This window comes from Ischnura elegans, chromosome 13 (genome assembly GCF_921293095.1).
Source record: "Ischnura elegans chromosome 13, ioIscEleg1.1, whole genome shotgun sequence".
In the NCBI taxonomy this organism is placed as follows: domain Eukaryota; kingdom Metazoa; phylum Arthropoda; class Insecta; order Odonata; family Coenagrionidae; genus Ischnura; species Ischnura elegans.
The window spans coordinates 12,450,334-12,470,968 of NC_060258.1; the positions used below are offsets into that span (position 1 = coordinate 12,450,334).

The 20,635-nt window shown below is 40.1% G+C and overlaps 1 protein-coding gene across 1 annotated transcript in view; it reads left to right on the forward strand.

Moving 5' to 3' along the window:
- Window positions 1–20,635, forward strand: part of LOC124170024 — a 98,378-nt gene that overhangs the window by 66,801 nt on the left and 10,942 nt on the right. Inside the window, exons 15-17 of the mRNA XM_046548709.1 lie at window positions 3,647–3,772; window positions 15,410–15,576; window positions 19,205–19,357. Of these exons, the coding sequence (XP_046404665.1) occupies window positions 3,647–3,772; window positions 15,410–15,576; window positions 19,205–19,357 (446 nt within the window). The remainder of the gene's footprint in view (window positions 1–3,646; window positions 3,773–15,409; window positions 15,577–19,204; window positions 19,358–20,635) is intronic.

Sequence of the window (20,635 nt, forward strand, 5' to 3'; positions counted from 1 at the left end):
TTTTTAGTGCTAAAACTAAGAAAATCTTTTCTCTATGTCAATGATCCTTTGCCTAACTTTCAATACGGCGGAGAAAGGAACACGAAAACTAAATGAGGTGACGGTACAGGTTTTTGCGTGCCATTTTTTGGGAATTCACGCTAGTGAACCAATACTTAACCACGTTGAGAAATGATAAAACGTCTCTTGTAGGAAAACAATCAATGTGGATAATAACGTTTCTATCTATCTTTCTCCGATACTGTAAGATGTTTCTCCTGTCGTTTTCCGGTTGGAACCTTGCTCCTGTTGGCATAAAAGGAGAGAAACATACTATATGAACAGGTCACCTCACACCCGGTATGAAGAATACAGTCCTGATGAAGAATTAAGTCTTTTATGGCAACGTCTGCGAAGATGATGGAACACAGTAGTCGGACGGAGAACTCAAACAGAATTTACTTCAAATATTCGCCAGAAGATAATCACATCCTACGTTATTTATGATCGTAATTGAATCTCAGTGAAAATAGAGCACATTCTGCTGAAAATACGAAGTAACTCGAAATATTAACTTACGAAGGTTATTTTGGAAACGGGCTAAGACCCTTGTTTTTCTTTTTTTTTTCTCGTCACTGAACGATAGAGGGCGACATAAATGGCGGTTAGGCCGGCTGCCGCTAAAATTCCGTGGGTGTCAGAAACAAATATCTATCTTTTGCATACTTAATAGTAGCTATTGGTTCCTAACCACAAATTTATTGCTGTAAATTCTTATAATAAATATTGCAATTCATTATTTGATCACGTTTTCTAAACTGGTCGGGAATTTCTTTAGCGATCGTTGATGTTGAAGTATGAACAAGAAATGGGAATTTTATGGTGGTATAATTATTTAACGATTTTTCACATCATAAATCGATAGCAAAAAGCCTTTTCTATGAATTATACCGAGAATAACCACCGAAAACATTTAAATAAGACCACTAAAGACAAAAAACGGCGGAATAAACAAAAACGAACATTTTTTTCGTGACATATGAAAAAGGTTTGAATTTACGAAACTCGATTTTACGAAGTGCCAATTTTCCGGTCCCACTGACTTCGTAAAATCAAGAGTTTACTGTAATATGAGAGAATTTATCTGTCGCCGCGCCACTACTGTTCCTGTATAAATGTTCGAAAGAGGTATATTGGCCAATATTTGCTCCACCTCCGGTAAAGCGACAATTCGCTATAGCGAGTGTTTATTGGTGCACCGTGGGGTGTCGTTATATCGAGGTTGCACTGTACTTGTTGTTGAGTTACTAAGCTTGATTTAACGACATGAGAAATGTATATTGTTTTACTTTACAAAAGCTAAAACTAAGCTCTACAGATCGTTCACCTCGTCCACTTAAACTCCATGAAGACTGAAAACCCATATCAATCGTTGATATAATTTTTGACACGTATTCCCAATGCTCCCGAATCTTGCTCTTGCGGACAGAAAGTATGCACTTGTGCTGCAATAGGGTGGTTTCCTTTTATTTTTTTATTGCCTTAATGGAAAGATTATTACTCCTGGAGTACGTAGTTCACGCTTTTAGATTTTTAAATGACGATAACCATTTTTCGCTATAAAATGAAAAGTGAAAATTTTCAAGCGCGCGAAAACGCGACGCTTAAGTATGAATGTCGGGAAATCTCTCGGTGCGACGTATTTCTGGTCCCCGCTGCCGCCCTATGAGGTGACCTTGAGGCGAGGCTTAGCGCTGGTACGACGCAGGCTGCTAGCGGGTAGCTGAATGCCCTGCTGGATGGTAGCGCTTGGCTTATAAAAGGTTTATTAATACCTTATCAAACGAAGAAAACTTTCCGACCTTAGCCAGTTTTAATAGGTGATTATTAAGACATGTTTCCCTGAGCTCTGCGCCTCATGCATCCATTGGTAACCTCAGACTATGTATAACTCCTATCCTCTCGTGTAGAAACTAGGTCCCTGTGACGTCATGCGGAGTGGAATCGCATGGGTGCCAATCTGGCCTTTTTCAAATGAGGATAAAATTCGACCCTTGCCATTCGTCTAAACCAGTATTTCAAAAACCAAATAATTTGTGTATTATGAATACACTAATGGTGGGTAACGAATCGCAATCAATGCCTATCGTTTTCTTTGATGAAGGAAACTACCCTATTGCCTTGCCTTGAATTTTACTTGCCTTTACTGCCGGCAGAAATTTGCCATGAAAGGCAATTTTCAGCAGGTAGTAACGTGGAGACGTCAAAACCTGCGGAAAAAAGTAGGGAAATTGTTTTTCCCGCATGAGAATTGAAAGGATTAAATATTACGTGATTCATTTCTAACGGTTAAAATTATTTCAGTTGTGCCTATGGAACTCTTTAAGATGAATTAATTTTCATTTATCTCCTGATTCTTGCACTATTACCCTCTAAATTCCTCATTATCCTTTCCGTTTTACATAAAGTTAAGCATTTAGAATAAAAAACTCTTTATAGGATCGGAAAAATAAGAATGAATTAGACCATGCATGGTTGCATTGCCTGGTCCAGAAATTACCATGCTTGACTCGATACTCGGGAGTAGTTTTCAACTCGACTGGTGATCAAAAAGTGGTACTCACACATCCCTTATACTTACTACCTATAATTTTATTGTTATATTTTAATTTTGACGAAAAGAGCCTCAGTGTAGCCTTTCAAGTCCGTTCATGAATTATTCCAATCTTCGTTTACTCACCGACACAGCTTCTCGCAAAAAAATTGTAACTATAAATGAAAACTGAAAATACCAAATATTTCATCAGTTGTTCAGGTGGACTGTAAATAATATGCAAACTTTGAGCCGAAATTCTTTTCTGCAAAATTCTTTCTCTACAAAACTGTAATTTATTAAAATTTAACGCGAGTATTGGCCTTATTGTATGCTTGCTTGAGAACAAAGGAAAAGTCCTAATATTAATTCAGTTTCCCAACATATATATCCTCCACAGAAGATTAATGCAATATCCATGAACAACATTATGCAATACTCACCATGCGGACTTCCATACAATCACAACCCCTAAGCAAATAGTTTTTGAAAAAATTATGGTTCAGTTTATGGGCTCAGATGAGGGTCTATTAAAATTTTTATTGAGTATAAGTAACTATAACCTATAACTGTAGGTCACAAGGTAAATGGGATGGCTGCCGGTCATTTTGGTGTAGTTTTCAAAATACGATTGTAAATCGTTATAATTAAATAAGCGAGTAATATAGAGGGATTTTTTATCTGCTTAAACAATTTGAATCATCGTCAGGTATTTCTATCTGGAAAATTTCCCATTGCACAAAACGCCGTCGTGGAAGCGAGTAGAGGAAAAGACAGATTAGAGGAAAGAGGAGGGTGGAGAGGGGGAACAATGGGGGATGGGAGAGTGAAAGTTCTGAGCGCTGCGGTTTAATGGGAGAGGAATGGAAGATGGAATACGTCGGCCACCTTAAACCATTTAATCGTATATTTTAAATAGTGTAGCATCTTCTTTTGCCTATTTATAGAAGATATTTTGGTCCTGTTTAGAATGGAATTGATTTGAGTAAAAGCTAGTGACAAGCACTCAGACTAACTGATGTTATGATAAATTTGCTGTAAGTGTACTAATATTTATCTTTCTTTTGAATTCAGAGCATTGAGGAGCGTGATGTTTGCCATCAATTCGAGGAGAAAATTTGACCATGACCTTCACGTGTTCTACGAAGAGCTGAATAGAGCACGTGGAGGTCATTACAAGGAATTGGCGGAGAAGCTAAGGTAAATACTATAGTCGTTGGCATACTTCATGTTAAATTTTAATGGTGGAAATATGCATCGCGATTTAATGTGGTTATTCAATAGGCTATTGAATAATTATTTGAATTACCGTATTTGCACGAATCTAAGACGAACACGAATCTAAGACGACCCCCCCTTTTTTGGAACTCCACTATGGGAAAAAAATTTTTCTAGGGGAAAACGTTCAGTGCGGGGAAGTTTGGCTAGGTTGCCTATGTCCCAGGAAACGCAGGATTTTTGGCGCACAATGACAGGAATAGTAGTACTTTATCGAGACACTTAGGTCTTATTATTGATTCGACTAAAAGTTTCTTTGGAGGGGCCATGGTCCGAAGACCAATAAAATTAAACTAGTGAAAATGAAACCTGACTTCATTAAACCCTCACGGAAAACACTCGGTGGTATGAAGGCAAGCCACCCTGGAAAGTAGGGAACCAATCGTACGACCTATGCTATCGCGTTCGGCGTACGCAGAGTATACTGCTGAGGGTGAAGCATGGCCATATGACTGCGCCATGAAATTTTTTGTCCCAAAGATACCCATGTTTATCTAATTAGCATAGCGCCAGATGGGCGGATGAATTCGGATTGCTATTAGGGAGGAACAAAATATCCTGAGAAGATATCCCTTCGTCAGTAACTCTGACAAGTGAGACTTATGGTATAACTCGTAAATTGACAACTGATAATAACCTGATATCCTGTTTTCGGAAAAAAAAAATGCGGCATTAACTGCCGAGAAGCTCAGCTACGAGGATATGGAGTTTCCCCAAAAATCATTATCGTATTTTTCCAATTAGTTCCTTGCAAATACTTAAATAACGTTAGAAATACGTCGTGCTTGGTCTCGTTCTTTTTTGAATTATGAGCACATTGCAAATATATCAGCCTAATAAAAGTATAATACCAATTGCCGAAATTCATTGTTAGACACCTTTTGAGCTAATAGGTGATTCATGCAGCGGTTGGCCTCCAGAAACTGGGAACTTTGAAGCAGGTAGGCTGAAAAAGGTCAGTGGGTACGAAAAGGGGGGGCGTGAAACGCGTTTCTATTGTTCTCGTGTAACTTGATATTTTTTTCAAAGCTAATGTCTTCGTAATACGATCCCTGCACCAGCTGGGACCATTTGTTTGATTTTGGAGAAGAGGAAAGCGTCAGAGGGGGGAGGCGAGTGCTGAATGGAGGAGGATAGCGGATCTTGGGAAATGCGCTTATGTTACTATCCCACGGCTTTGAGCTTCTCCCAATGGTGGTTTCATTTCGTGGGGAAGATTTAATCTATGTGCCTGTCGTTATTAGCCATAAATGACACATTGTATTTATTTCGTCTCATTTTCGTCAAAAGATGGATGCGGGAAAATTGTATGTCGGGACCACGATCTTCAAACGATCATTGCGGGAAAGCGATACTTCGGAGATGCGAGAAAAAATTACATTGCCTATATGGAACTTTATTTGGGACCAGAAACGGCGAACGATGAATGTGGGAAAATGATCAATATGGGTACGATAGATCGGGATTCCACTGAATAACTTTTCTTTTGAAAGCGGGAGTGTAATGACTTCTTTTCTCTGTCATCGTAATACTCTGAAAGGCAACTGAATCGATCTCTCTAATCAGAGGCAAATCATGTTGCCTTCTTACCGTTGCTCTGAGAAAAATGCAACGACTTTGTAGCAGTTTATTCCGCGACGGCATTGAGGCTTTAACGTTACAATTAAGGTAAATTGTAACCAATCACACGAACATTTTGTGAGTTGATCGAGCTTTAACTTGAATGGAGCCGAACCCAGGGTAAAGTAGGCAATCTCGCGGACACGGCAGAAGTGCACCCGGCGGCTGATCGGCACACACCGAATTTTTCCCTGCTGCCCAAAAATGGAAAATGTTTTTTTTTTACTTGAACGCAAAATTAAATATGCTAAATTACTGTTAAGCTTTTTTCGACGTTGATTTTTCATTGTATAGCTATCAGGTGGCCAACTCAGGTGCCCATAATTTTTCCGACGTAAATTATGCAACCCGATTGACGTCGAGAGTTTTGCAAATACGGTAATTAATTTAGGAAAGCTTTATCTTCTATAACTTAATGGTATTGCAAAATTTAATCAGATGAGTAAATTTGAAGTAATGAGTAATTTTGTAGCCAATGGTTTAAGGAATTGAATGGACATCCAGGGGTTCGACTGTTACAATAATAACTATTTAAATGCTCCATTCTCATGAGTCCACATTGGAACTTATTGGCAGAGAATGTCAGACGCATTGATAAAATACCGTATTGGCACGAATCTAAGACGAGGTTTTTTTCCCTCCTGACTGCTGCAGAAAAGAGGGTTTGTCTTACAATCGGAAGCAAATTCTCGATGTCAATCGGGTTGCATAATTTGCGTCAAAAAATTTATGGGTACCTGAGTTTGCCTTCTGATAGCTATACAGCAAAAAACCAACGTCAAAAATAGCTGTGAAGTAATTTAGCTTAATTAATTATTCGTTCAAGTAAAAAAAACATTTTCCATTTTAAGGCAGCAGGCAAAGATTCGGTGCGTGCCGATAAGTCGCCGTGTGCACTTCTGCCGTATCCGCGAGATCGCCTGCATTAGCCTGGGTTCGACTCCATTCAAGTCCAACCTTGATCAACTCACAAAATGTTCGTGTGATTGGTTACAGTTTACCTAAATTGTAACGTTAAAGCCTCAATGCCGTTGCGGGATAAACTGCTACAAAGTCGTTGCATTTTTCTCAGAGCAACGGAAAGAAGGCTACATGATTTTATTCTGATTAGAGAGATTGTTTCACTTGTGTTCCCGTGCCTTTCCGAGCATTACGATTGCAGAGAAAAGAAGTCATTACACTGCCCCTTTCATGTTGTTTCTGGTACCAAATAAAGTTCCATGTAGACTGATCGTTTGAAGATCGCGGTCCCGACGTATAATTTTCCCGCATCCATCGTTTTGCGAAAATGAGACGAAATAAATGCAATGTGTCATTTGTGGCTAATAAAAACAGGCTCATAGTTTGAATCTTCCCCAGGAGATGGAACTACCATAGAGATAAGATCGGTGCCGTGGGAGAGTAGCATTAGTGCATTTCCCAAGATCCGTTATCCCCCTTCATTCAGCACTCGCCTTCCCCTTCTGACACTCTCCTCTTCCCCAAAATCAAACAAAAGGTCCCAGCTCGCACAGGGATTGTATTACAAAGACCTTAAGTAGCTTCGAAAAAAATATCAAGTTACACGAGTAATATAGAAACGTACATATTTCACGCCCTCCCCCTTTTCTCACCCACTGACCTTTTACTGCCTACCTGCTTCGAAGTTCCCAGTTTCTGGTGGTTAACTGCTGCATGAATCACCTATTAGCCCCAGAGGTGTCTAACAATGAATTTCAGCAATTGGTATAACCACAGAGTAAGTATAGACTTACTCTATGGTATAACACATTTATTAGATTGAAATATTTGTTATGTGCACGTAATTCAAAAAAGGAAGACAAAACACGACATATTTCTAACGTTATTTGAGCATTTTTTAGCAATGCACTAGATGGAAAAATATGATAGCGAAATATGATATCCTCGTAGCTGAGCTTCTCGGCAGTTAATGCGGAATTTTTTTCCTAAAACAGAATAGTTACTGACGAAGATCAAAGATTAGAAAACTAATTAGAAAAGAATGGGTACCTTCAGGAAAAAAAATTCATGTCGCAGTCATATGGTCATGCTTCACCCTTGGCAGTATGCTCTGTGCATGCCGTACGTGATAGTATCAGTTCCGAACTTCACTTCGTACGAGTGGTTCCCTACTTTCCCGGGTGGCTTGACTTCAAACCACCGAGCGTTTTCCGTGTGTTTCATAAAGTCAGGTTTCATTTTCACCAGTTTAATTATATTCGTCTTCGGACCATGGTCCTGCCAAAGAAACTTAGTCAAATAAACAATTATTGAACCTAAGTGTCTTGATATAGTACTAGTACTCGCGTAATTAGCCAAAATCTTGTTTGAATCCTATACTGACTATCATAATCACGCGCAAAAAAAAATCCTGCGTTTCCTGGGACATTTGCAACCTAGCCAAAGATTCCCGCGTTCACCGTTCATTGGCATCGTTATTAGGAAAAAATTTTTTCCCTATTGGAGTTTCTAAAAGGGTCTAAAGGAGTCTTAGAATCGTGTTCGTCTTAGATTCGGTACAAAATTTTAAAATTAGTATTAGAAGTTGGTGTGTCATTATTTATGTCACGTCAAGTTAAGCCTATAAAAATGTTGCATTTGAGCTTATGTTAATTTTGGTAATGGAACCAATTTGCTCATTGATATAAATAACTAACTATGGGTTGGCCCCTAGTAGAGATGAAGTGATGTTCGAATAATTAAGAGGCTAAAGGGACCTGATAGATTGTTTCTCTGTATACAGTGGATTGACAAAAAAATTCACGTTAATTCTCTCTCATACCTTTGCTATTTCAAAATTCCGTAGATACTTACTTAACAATGTGTTCGAAAAACGATCTTAGCTAATAATTGGATTGCTTGCGTGTCACTATGTTTCGCCTTAAATTTCTAGTTTGTTCAAAATCGATAAAACCCCTTCACGGAAAGTTTCCTATTTGTTTCACCATGTTCCACCAGTACTGATGCTTTCTTTGAGCACCACCATTGACGTAGAGCTGCTACTATCTCCGGGAAAAAGTTCCCTACCGAGAGCCTATTGCTATCATGTTCTAAAAACTGGCCTTTAGGCTGACAAGTAGGTTGAAGGTGTTGCAGTATTGCTGACAGGATACTATTGTCCACCAGTGACAAAAGGAGTACTGGTCGATTGAAACATTTGCTTAGCTTTTGACTTGAAAATAAATTTTTTCTACTCATTGCCGACTTAAATCGAAACTTTATGGTCATACGTGGTGCAAGGACTCCATACTCTCAATAAAAGACACTTCTTTACTTCCAAAAAATAGAAAATTTCTATTTTATGACCGGTTTCAGCTACTACACCATTATTATCAAATACAGAGAATATAAAACATATGTTGGGGACAGGTTAATGTACACTACGTTTGTTGATGGAGTGGAGTTGGTACCGAGCTGGGATTGGTAATTCCTGCAGAGGAAGGGGGTTGAAAGAAAGTTTGTCAAGAGTAGTACCTTAACGGCCACTATTGGCACATGACGTCACAGCATCACGTACCTTAAATATCTTCCACATTTGAATAGATACATTTTTCAAATAAACGGCATAGATGTTAGCATTTTATAATCCTTCGAATACAACCACCTATTCAGCGTCCATAGTAAGGGTACAAGGGTATCTTATTTGTAGAGTTAGCATTTTCACAGTTACTGCAAAAAATGTTCATCCTTCAACGTTAGACAAAGAATCACTGATTATTTTTTATGAATTCAACACGTAAGTCTCCAAAAGTGCATGCCAAAGCTGGTACATGACGCCACAAGGAAGATTACATGGTTAACAAGGTTTTTGGTTTGTAGCTATCTTTCGAAATTCTAAGGCAACCAAACGTCCTTCCTTTCCCAGTAAAATGGATTATTTCTGGTTCAAAACTGCTTTGGTACATTTCCAAAAGGTGCCGGGCGAAAGCTGACGTATCATTCTTGTTCTTCCAGCATGCTTCGTGTTCCTTCATCCTTGTCTTGAAGTTTTGTCCCATTTGGCCGATATAACATGAATCACATTTGTTACGCTTTAATTTAGAGATACAGTAGAACCTCGGTTATATGACCCTCAGTTATACGATGACCTCACTTATACGCCGATTTTTTTTGGTCCGGTGAATAACCCCATGTGAACCCATATATTTCCAGCCTCAGTTATGAAACTCTTCACTTATACGACGACCTCGGTAATGAAACGTATTTTTCCAGTCCAATGAGATAAAATACCTCACTTATACGACTTGTCAGAGAACTGCTCTACGAGAAGTTAGCGGTATGCGCGCAAATTTTAGTCATAGGAGCGGGGGTAGGATGCACTCATTACATAGATATGTCAATGAAGAATAATTAATTTTAATAATGAGCGATGCTGTTCATTAGATGCTAATTTTAACTGCAGTGGATGATCGTTAATCAGGAATATCTATCTCTAACGGAAGATTGTCTAGAAATTTCCAAGGTTATGCTTCCCGTCGCCCCAGCGAAATAACACCTAAATGAGCCGTTAAAAATCCTCGCGTACCAAAATTTTGGCTTCCAAGGTCATCCAAAAAAGATTATCGTATTTGTAGTATGTCGATGGTGATTCAACACGATGGCAAAAACAGCATGCGTGGTCTCATACCGCGGGCTAATCCCTCATCCGCGGGATGAATTGAGCCGGAGGAAAGTTGCTTACACGGCGTGCAGATCAAAACTGACCCAACTTGTATCTGTGGATTTGAATGAAATATAGTTTGACCTTGACTGCCTGGTGGCAAGCGTTTATTTTTTAACTGAACGAGAGTTAGTACGAATGCCCTCGGAGAATAACTCGCGTCGTTAGTAGTAACGTAATCATTAACGTCAAATTCAAAACGCGAGAGATGAGGCAGTTCCTTTCAACTCAGGAATGACTTATAACCTGTAACGTTTTTTATTTTCTCTTGGTTTACTCCACTTTCAAATACACTTTAAATAAATCAATCTCGGAAGAGACACCCGTCGGCCATCACTCTTACAATGCAACTCCTCTTTCCATACCTCTCCTCCCGCGCCGTCCACAACCACAACAATCACCTCCCTCCACCTCTGCTGCTCATTATTACCTTCCCCGGTTCACGTCACACCAAAATCCACAACAAACAACTTAAATTTATATGTTACATTTGCCCCATTAAAATAATGAGTTGGAATTACATGGAAGGAATTATTTTAAAGCCTTCAAAATGAGTACTGTCGCGGCCCCAACGCCTTCAAACTTTAGCCTTCCTCTAAGTAAATTCTATACAAGAATATATATGGCGTTACAGCAGAAATTAAACATGAATTCATCAATATTAACCAACATACATAAATATAGCATCTCCTCCATTCACTCATGATAAGTGATACACCACATAAAAGAGTCTCTCCCATTTCTTCCTTGTTTAGATAGGCAAATTAACACATAACCAATGAAAATCTTATTCACGTATTTTAAAAACAAGAACACATTATATAAACGATGTAATTAAGTGATACATTGAACGTGAATATAAAATGCAAATAACGAAACGCTCCGTCCTCTTCTCAACATTCATTCTCACTTTTAACCCTTTAAATCACTGGATAATCAACAGGCCATACACATTTTCACTCCACAACACTTAAAGATCCTTCATGCTATCTAATCTCCCTCCTTCCGGCTCAATTTACGTCCACCAGCCCATTCACACATAAACAAACACGAATCAACTAATGGCAACATGACACTGAATATACACACAACTGAAAAAATAATGGAACGAACCATACAAATCAATCGACCTCCTATAACCCCCTCTCTCTCGTTCGTAAGCTCCGCTCTTATGTCGGGTCCTGATACAATGTATAACATTGGCTAATAGTCCTCTCATGCTAAAACGGATCAATTTATTAAGTTGCTGCAGCGGTCTTCTTGATTCAAGTCAGTTTGCCTCTGGTCTTCTTCTCGTGTGTATGTGTCTTGTGAAAGTTGCCCAGTGCCGTGCTATTATTCCTTAAGTATATATTTTTATATTGTTGAAGTGGAATGTGCCTCGTATTTCCTTCGTTTTTGGATTAGATACTACACACGTAGCTGGCCCTCGGAATGCTGAAATCTCATATGGACCTTCGTATAATGCCAAAAAGCCGTGATAAATTCCCCTCTGCTTATCGGATACCGGATTGGTACGTACTAAAACCTTATCTCCTACCTTAAATTTTGCTCCCTTCCTCTTGTCTTTTTTCCTTCTTCTCTCCGCCCGCTTTTCGCCCTTTGCTCCTTGGGTATGTCCCAGAATCCATTTTCGTCTTCCGGCTTCGGCATGATGGGACCTTCTTCATGCCTTGCCGCTAATAGTTTCCCTGCTCTGGCTTCCCTGCGGCGTTGCTTCCTTCCGCCATCATGAAATTGATAGGCCATGAAATTGAGAAATTGTGCCTCCGCCATATTATTTTGTTCTCGTCGTTGATCAGCTGATCTCTCGCCCGGCCGGTGAAAGTATCCCTCGCCACGAAAGTAATCGTCTCGCCGTCCCTCTCTCTGCTGTCTCGACGCTTGACACTCCCGTGGTTGTGATCTCTTCCAGTCCCATCCGTGGTGCTGGTTGTGTTGGGATGTGCTTTCCGATGTCCTCCTCGTACGTTCCTCATGGGGCCTTTGGTATTGACCTTCCCACCTTCGGTGTCCGGTCGCCTCGGAGTATCTGTCTTCTTTCGGTATGTTATCATAGCGGGCCAATAACGTCAAGAATTGCGGTATTGTATTTATGTTATGCGAGATCATGCCGACGCCTACTTCCACGCCAAAGTGTTTTTTGAGAATCAGAAGGATCATTTCGTCCTCCATTGGCGGCGTCAACTCCCTCGCCATGCTAATTTTGGCCGTCGCGTATTCTACTCGCGTTAGCCCTCCGTTCTCCTTATATCTTCCTGTGTCGAAACTCCGTTTTATTAGCAGTTGTCGTTCCTCTCCCCAAAACTGCTCCGTAAAACTGGCTTTGAAAGCGTTCAAATCCTCATACAGGTGTCGCGTGGCGGCGAACCACTCTTCCGCTCTCCCAACCATTCCTTGTCTGATGACCTGGAGCATCATCTGGTTAGGCAACCGGTATACCTCCTGGTATTCGCACAGCTCCTGTAGGTATTTCATGGGCCTTGATGCATGCCTCCCGTCGAACGTCGGGACCTTTAACTGCAACATTCCCGCGGATGCCGTTGTGACGTTGGGTCTTGTGCTTTCCTCACGCACGATGCGTTGGGCTGCTTCTTTATCCAGCACAGCTGCTTTTGTGGTGGAATGTTGTCCTAGCTCGTCCTCTATCTTCTTGAGTCTTTCCTCCACGTTCTCATGCAAATTCACGTAACTCGCTTCTAACTTTTGGACCTTGACCTCGCTCACCTCCAGCCTCGCTCCTATTCCGTTAATTTTATTCGCGACACCTTCGCATATCTCTACTTACTACTCTATTCTATTTTGGCAAGCCTTTCATCATAGCCATACTCAAATGTTGCAAAACGTTCCTGCGTCCGTCTCAGCTCTCCTGCTATTTCTTCCAAAAGCTTTCTGTTTCTTTCCTCTGCTTCTTTTTCCTTTCTCCCTTCTTTTTCTCCTCTCTCCCTATCTCTCCTCTCTTGCTCTTCCCTAAATTGCCCCCACATTTCTGCATCTCTTCTAGCTTGCTCATCCCTAAATTTCCTAAATAGCGCTTGCATCTCAGTTTCCACCGGTTCCTCACTATCGACGCTAAACTCATACGTACTTATATCTATTCCCTCTTCTTCTAGCGTGTGTAATAATCGCTGCTGCAATTCTGGCTTGGTTCCCCCTACTAACAAGTTCCTCTCTCGCAATACTTGCCGTAGCTCTGCCGACTTCAGCTCCGGAAATTTCTTCGTTTTGCCCGCCATTTTCTTTCTTCACTTCTTCGGGATGGTCCTCTTTCTCTCCGGTTCTCGTGGTCTCACCTCTCGAGTAGTCAGGCCTCTCACGTTGGGCGCCAAAATGTAACGTTTTTTATTTTCTCTTGGTTAACTCCACTTTCAAATACACTTTAAATAAATCAATCTCGGAAGAGACACCCGTCGGCCATCACTCTTACAATGCAACTCCTCTTTCCATACCTCTCCTCCCGCGCCGTCCACAACCACAACAATCACCTCCCTCCACCTCTGCTGCTCATTATTACCTTCCCCGGTTCACGTCACACCAAAATCCACAACAAACAACTTAAATTTATATGTTACAAACCATTATATCGAAGTACAAAAACAGTCTTGGTGTTGTTTCCAGATATGGGGAAGCAAAATATTACGTGGAGATGAATCACACGGCTTGCGAGTCGAAGTTCCCGGCGCTGAATTAGCGGAAGAATGCCGGCAGAGAAGCCATACCCGGTAGATTCAATCTATTATTGCTAAAATGTCATGGAAAAATTCTTTTTTAGTGCATAAACATTATTGAGATGGGAGATTTTTCCGGGGTCTTAATCTATTTTTGTCCATTCATCACTGACAGCAGTTGCGCGATTATTTCAAATGCTCACTTAAAAGTTTTCTAAGCACCGGAAAAGTGAACTTAGTCACAGAATATCCCGGGTACCAGTGGCGTAACTAGGAATATGCTTTGGGGGTGAAGGTAGTACCTGGGGGGCGGTTTCACCCCCCCCTCCCATACAAGGCAACGGGGATTCCCATGCAATAAAAAAAATGGCATGCCTGTAAATATGTTCTACATAATTTTTGCACATAAAATTTAACTTAAAGTAGATGCAGTTGCTGTTTATCAAAGCTAGACTTGTGTTTTAATTATTTTTAAATTTCTCTGAGGCTTTGGAGAGGGATCTATCCCCTCATCCCCCAACCATAATCACGCCACTGCCAGGTGCTCCATATTATCTATTGCATGGTATTTGGAGGGAGAAAACCAACAGCTGGGATCATTTTCGCCATGAGGTAAGAGAGAGAGTATAGAAACCCTGTGTTGGAATTAGCCAAATTGTAACGATTGGCTTAACCAGGGCTTAATGTCCCATCTGCCGGACAGTGTGTTGCACTGGAAGTTCCGTCCACACTACTCTCAAGCAGGGATAGAGCCATCTCTGAAAACTTTCTGCCTCTGCCATTAACCCGGGTCCATAGGGTGTGAAGCCTTTGTCATGCATTAGTGAAATTTTGCTCCCTAATTACGGGGTTAATTTGGATGACTTTCCTCAGGTATTTCATTTCTTCAATCTCCAATCTGGGGTTTGCCTATAGGTGGTAAAATGAATTTCCTGAAAACTGCTTTTAATGAGTCAACTTTTTTAAAAAATTAGGTTCTCTGTGAACATTTAGTGCCATCATTCCGAAATCTCTCCAGTATGATAGCCTTGCAGCTTAGTACCAGAAATACTAGGCGTTCAACCGTGGGTAATGTTGTTCAGGAATGTAAAATTATGTTTCTCTTAAAGTAACACATCATCTGGGGTGTTACTTTTGAGAAAATAGGATCATTAGGCTTCAATTTCTTGCCTCCAAATAAGTGATTGCATCCTGGAAACAAACCAGCCCCTATAGGAAAGGATTTCATGCTAAATACCGAAAAACCTCACACATGAAACTTCCTCACTTATGAAACTTTTTTTGGTTTTCCACTGAAAGTTTCATAAGTGAGGTTCTACTGTACCTGATTTTAACTTGGGTTCAATCACATCTTTTGCATTATTTAACAATCTTCCCAAGGTGTTTTTATTCTACAAAGAAGCGTTTTATTTCTATTTAGGGATTTCTTTAGATACAAAATTGAATAAAAGGCCGATATAATGGTATTATTTATCTACATTTTGTGGAAGTGCTGGGTTCGACTGGTAGTAAGGGACTTGACTTGGAGTAAAAAAAATTACTGAGGGTGGGCATGAGACCTGAATATAAATTTTTTACGGAATAACAGTTTTTCTTGACTCTCTTTTTCAGTTGGAGTAAAATATCGTTGATTAACGTGCATTCCTTCGCTGCGATGGTATACAACGAACTGTGGCAGCTCAAGTGGAAGATGCACGAGGGGCTGAATGAGTCGGCGCCGCAGCTTCTCCTCCAATTGGTCATCGCCATCGTCCAATTAGGCAACGGCAAGACGGTCGGTGAGTGTATGTGCATGTATGATCAGGGTTCGCTCTGGTCGATGGAATAGAAAGAAACTCTCCTGAAAGCCTTAACACGTGGAGAACGGAGAATGGAAAGTTAGATATGGAAATGGAATGGCTACGTAATACTTACTCTTTCTGCTTCTTCAAACTCTGCCAACTGTAAATGAGAAATGCAAAACTGTATGAGTATGCGGGCATAATTGGTCGGCTGCAATTGAGTCATTTCTCATTACACGCCTCTGACGGAGGTGTGGGCAAAGAGATTGAAGTTAGTAGGGTCGAATTGGTCACCCTTGGTAAAAGCAAGTCAGTCGACAAAGCACTGAGGTCACAATGACAATCGCAGATACTGTTCATTCACAGAATCGGAACACGATCAGTGTATTGTTGGTATACCCATTCTGAGGTGCATAAATAAAGTATGCCAGACAATATTTGCAATTTTCAGCTTGACATCGATCATTCATTAATTGCCTTGTCACATTGAAAGCAAATTTTCAGGAAATATAACGTTAGTGATTCCAATAACAAACTCTTCTCCGTTTTAAAAGTGGGCTGTTTGCTGGTTAAAACTATTAACCTTTTCTGGAAGACAATTTTTTTACTTGAAGACGAAATGTCTATCAAGGGAGTTCATAGGAAGCACACACTATCATTTTAACAACTTTTTCTAAAGCTGATTAACTGAAGTGAAGCTTTTATCCTTGGTTGCGTTGAGAAGGGAATCTTGGATTCCGAAACCGGTATGCTTATCCCGTCCAGGTGGCAGTTCCATCGCTCATTTTCGAGCTAATTCTCCTGGAGTACAACCCACGGGGTAAGTGTTGTGTGTGTGATTGATTGTGTGAGTGTGTGTTTCTTAACTTAAGCAGTCTTAGCGAGGCCCCAAAAAACCCTCGTGAAGGTTCCTTCGTAGTTAAGCGAGTGATTGGATTCAACGTAGGCAGCCTTAGCGAGGTCCCTCAAATTCCCTCGCGAAGGTTTCTACACTGTTGATCGTGTGTTAGTGAAGGGTTACCGGATGAGAGGCTGGGATTGTTCACTGCTGTGAATATTCCCATTACAGCATACCACACAGTTTTGTTTTATACCTGTGACGAGGTCCCTTGTTACGGCCATTGGAGTGTTTTTATTCCCTAGTTAACCCTGGAAAGTAGGGAACCACTCGTACGAGGTGATGTTCGGAACTGATGCTATCGCGTATGGCTTATGCAGAGCATACTGCAGAGGGCGAAGCATGACCATATGACAGTGCCATGAAATATTTTGTTGTAAAGATACCCGTTCTTTTCTAATTAGCGTAGTGCCAGAAGGGTAAATGAATTCGAATTGCTAGCGCGGAGAAACCAAATATCCTGAGAAAATATCCCTTCGTCTGTGACTGTGACAATATAGATTTATAACTTGATGTATGCTTCGGAGGGGGAGGGGAGTGCTGAATGGAGGGGGATAACAAATCTTGGGAAATGCGCTAATGCTACTTTCCCACATGGCACTGAGCTTCTCCCTATGGTAGTTCCCTCTCCTGGGGAAGATTCAAAATGCGTGCCTTTTGTTATCAGCCATAAATGACACAAAGTCATTTCGTCTCATTTTCATCAAATGATGGATGTGGGAATAATTTTTCGTCGGGACCTTGATCTTCAAACGATCAATGCAGGAAAACGATACTTCGGAGAACGATAGATGCGGTAAAAAAATTACACTGTCTATGTGGAATTTTATTTGGGACCAGAAACGGCGAACGATGAATGCGGGAAAATGATCATTGAGGGAATGATAGATCGGGGTTCCACTGAATAACTTTTCCTTTGAAAGCGGCTGTAAAATGACTTCTTTTCTCTGCCATCGTAATACTCTGAGAGGCACTGAATCACAACTGAATCGATCTACACAGAGGCAAATCATGTTGCCTTCTTATCCTTGCTCTGAGAAAAATTAAACAACTTCATAGCAGTTTATTCCGCGACGGCGTTGAGGCTTTAACGTTACAATTTAGGTAAATTGTAACCAATCACACGAACATTTTGTGAGTTGATCAAGCTTTAACTTGAATGGAGCCGAACCCAGGGTAAAGAAGGTGATCTCACGGACATGGCAGAAGTGCACCCGGCGACTGATCGGCACGCGCCGAATCTTTCCCTGCTGCCCAAAAATGGAATTTCTTTTACTTGAACACAAAATTAAATGTGCTAAATTGCTGTTAAGCTATTTTTGACGTTGATTTTTCGTTGTATAGCTATCAGGTGGCAAACTCTGGTAACCATAATTTTTTTCTTAAGTAAATTATGCAACCCGATTGACGTTGAGAATTTTGCATCCGATTGTAAGACGAACCTCCCGGAGTTTGGAAGGAAAAAAACCTCGTCTTAGATTCGCGCAAATACGGTAATTTTGTTTTTATTAGCGTAGGATAGTTGAATTGGTGCTCATTTTAACATAGGGGTGCCACATTATTCCTTAGTTTTGCGTGTGCGAGTGAGTGAATCTCCTGATTTCCCTTGATCCCTTGCCGGCTTGCTTGTTGTGACTAGTGTAAACCTTACCTACTCAACGACATATATCAACTTATGCTGTTCCCTTTTGTGTTATTTATTGCATGGCTAGTTGAACGTTATTTTAATTGTGTGTAGTTGTGCCGTTTTTCTACCCTGGTGATCCGGTTGTTGAATAGAACCTATATTTTGCTGTTTAAGAGTAAATTATTTTATAGGAATAGTATATTCAATATTATACAAATAATTTTGCAATTGTATCCTCTTTCTTTTATAGCAGGTGTCATACCGTAACTTATCATTACACCGTTTTGGATAATTAACTTACTACATTGCATGGTAAACTTTGTGTTGTCTACAGATAGTTATAAAAAAAGCCTGTCTCAGTACTCAAAAAGAAAGTACAAAATAAACAGGCATTTTCAAAGCAAATGTAATACACATTGCCCAATACTCAGCACTAAAAGCAGCACCATATATGAATGGAATGAAATGCATCAGCGTCCCCCAGCTCTCGAACATGTAGGGCTGTATCCTCAGACGAACCTAGCTATCGGTCCCTTCTTGACCAGAAGTCCCTACGTGCGTTTCTAAGTCAACCCTCCATAATTATTGGCTCCCAATGGGGTATTTTAATCCCATGAGAACAATTCAGGGACGTGATGAGCTTTGAAGACCAAAATCCTTGCAGATACCCACAGAAATACCCATGCTACGCTAGCAAGAGTCTTTGCAAACGACTTGTATCAGTTCATTCAATCTGTGGGGAATGGGGGATGTCTTCAACCTGATTTTATCTTTAAAACTGTAAATAAAAGGACTTAAAATATGTGCGTACATTTTGTTTTTAATTCTGGGTCACATAATGGGTTTTATTAAGCTTTGAACAATGCGATTTATGTTTTCATAACCTGTTTCTCAACGTGATTAATTTGTTGCCGATTAGGCGCTGTTTCCCGGCATATGTGCTTTCCATATTGGCAGGGTATGTGACTTGCAACATTAGTGTGGGTGATACGATCGTATTAGTAACATTTTTAAATCTATCGGGCATAAATGCCTAGGGTGAAGATGACTTTTACGCTGTTAAACAATGTTCTTAATTTGTGACTTTTTTGTCGTTTCAGGGCCCGTGACCATCACAGGAATCGTGGTATCGCTTGTATCTTTTTCTTGGACCCTCCATTTGTTCCACTACTCAGATCACTACGACGGCCTCGAGAACAACTTCAAGCTGTTACACAGAGCCACTGACTTTCTGGCTCACTTCTTAATCGTGGGTAAGCACTATATTTTACACATTTTACATTATATTTTACTTATTATTTTCTTTATGAGCTCCCAATTTTACCACATTATATTATACTCACTTTCTTGTTTGTCCTTACGGGAAATACCATTGAAACTCAAACTTGGACCAATTCTTGATTAACTAAACAGCTGAAAATTTCCTTCCAAAAAAGACAATTTTTCTTCTCAAGAACATTTAGTTTCCCTTACTCTTTTTGTTTTCCGTGGTAACTCAACAAAAATATTTCATTTTCGCGTGAAGAAACATGCTCTTAGAGGGATATTTACATGAAAATTGATCATTCTGTTTCCTTTAATGCCGGATTTAATGATTATTTCATGTGCATGTACTACGTACTTGCCCCGGTTTTCAGTTGGTTTCTTTTTTACGTGTTATAAAGCCTTCACTGCAATGAGTTACGGTGGCCTAGTGGAGTAAATGAGCGCCTGAGATTGTGATGTGTGCCGGATTGAATCCCCAATGTAGAATTTAATGGCCATTTTTTTCAGGTCCTCCACTCGTTTTGTGTTTCTTTATAAATTTAAAACCATTTTAAATTTCCTGAAACAGGATCACATACTTTTCTTTACCATAAGGCGTCATATATTAGTTAAGATAAGGGCTAGTGTGACCTTATCCTTTTTAAGAATGGCTACATTTAAAAGGAAGGTATTCGAAAAAGAGTGTCAGCCGGTGGTAAAGAGCGGATTAAAACCCGGTGTTAGCTTTATTGAATAGTCCAAAGATTGGATCAAGGAGTCACATATTTGGTTTCATTAGTAGCAATACATTATTATTTTACAATTAATGTTGATCTTAATTATTTGCCATAATTCATTTACTTCGCACTATCCTCGGTTGTTTCGATTGTGCTATCAGATTTGAAAACTTATTTTCACCTTTGTGGAATTTGCGCATTTTGCGATCATCACTATTGGTTAACCTCCCTTTTTGTGCGTCATTATGCGATGTCTTATTTGAGTAAAATAGCGTAATAGCCTTCATTATCATCACATATTACTTCACTAGAGTTTCATGCTAAATGCATTCTATGGTTTTCAATTAATGCAACGATCCAACTTATCCTTACGGGAAAAACACTCAAGGTTCCCACTCAACCGTGAATTAGCCGTGAATTTTGTCTACCGTGAAAAAACCTGGAAAAAGGCGTGAATTTCACCATGAAACCTTAAAAATATCTCAATCTTGATAATAACACTACGACTGACTGATCAAATTCTATGTGTTAATCATGTTTCATGGTGAG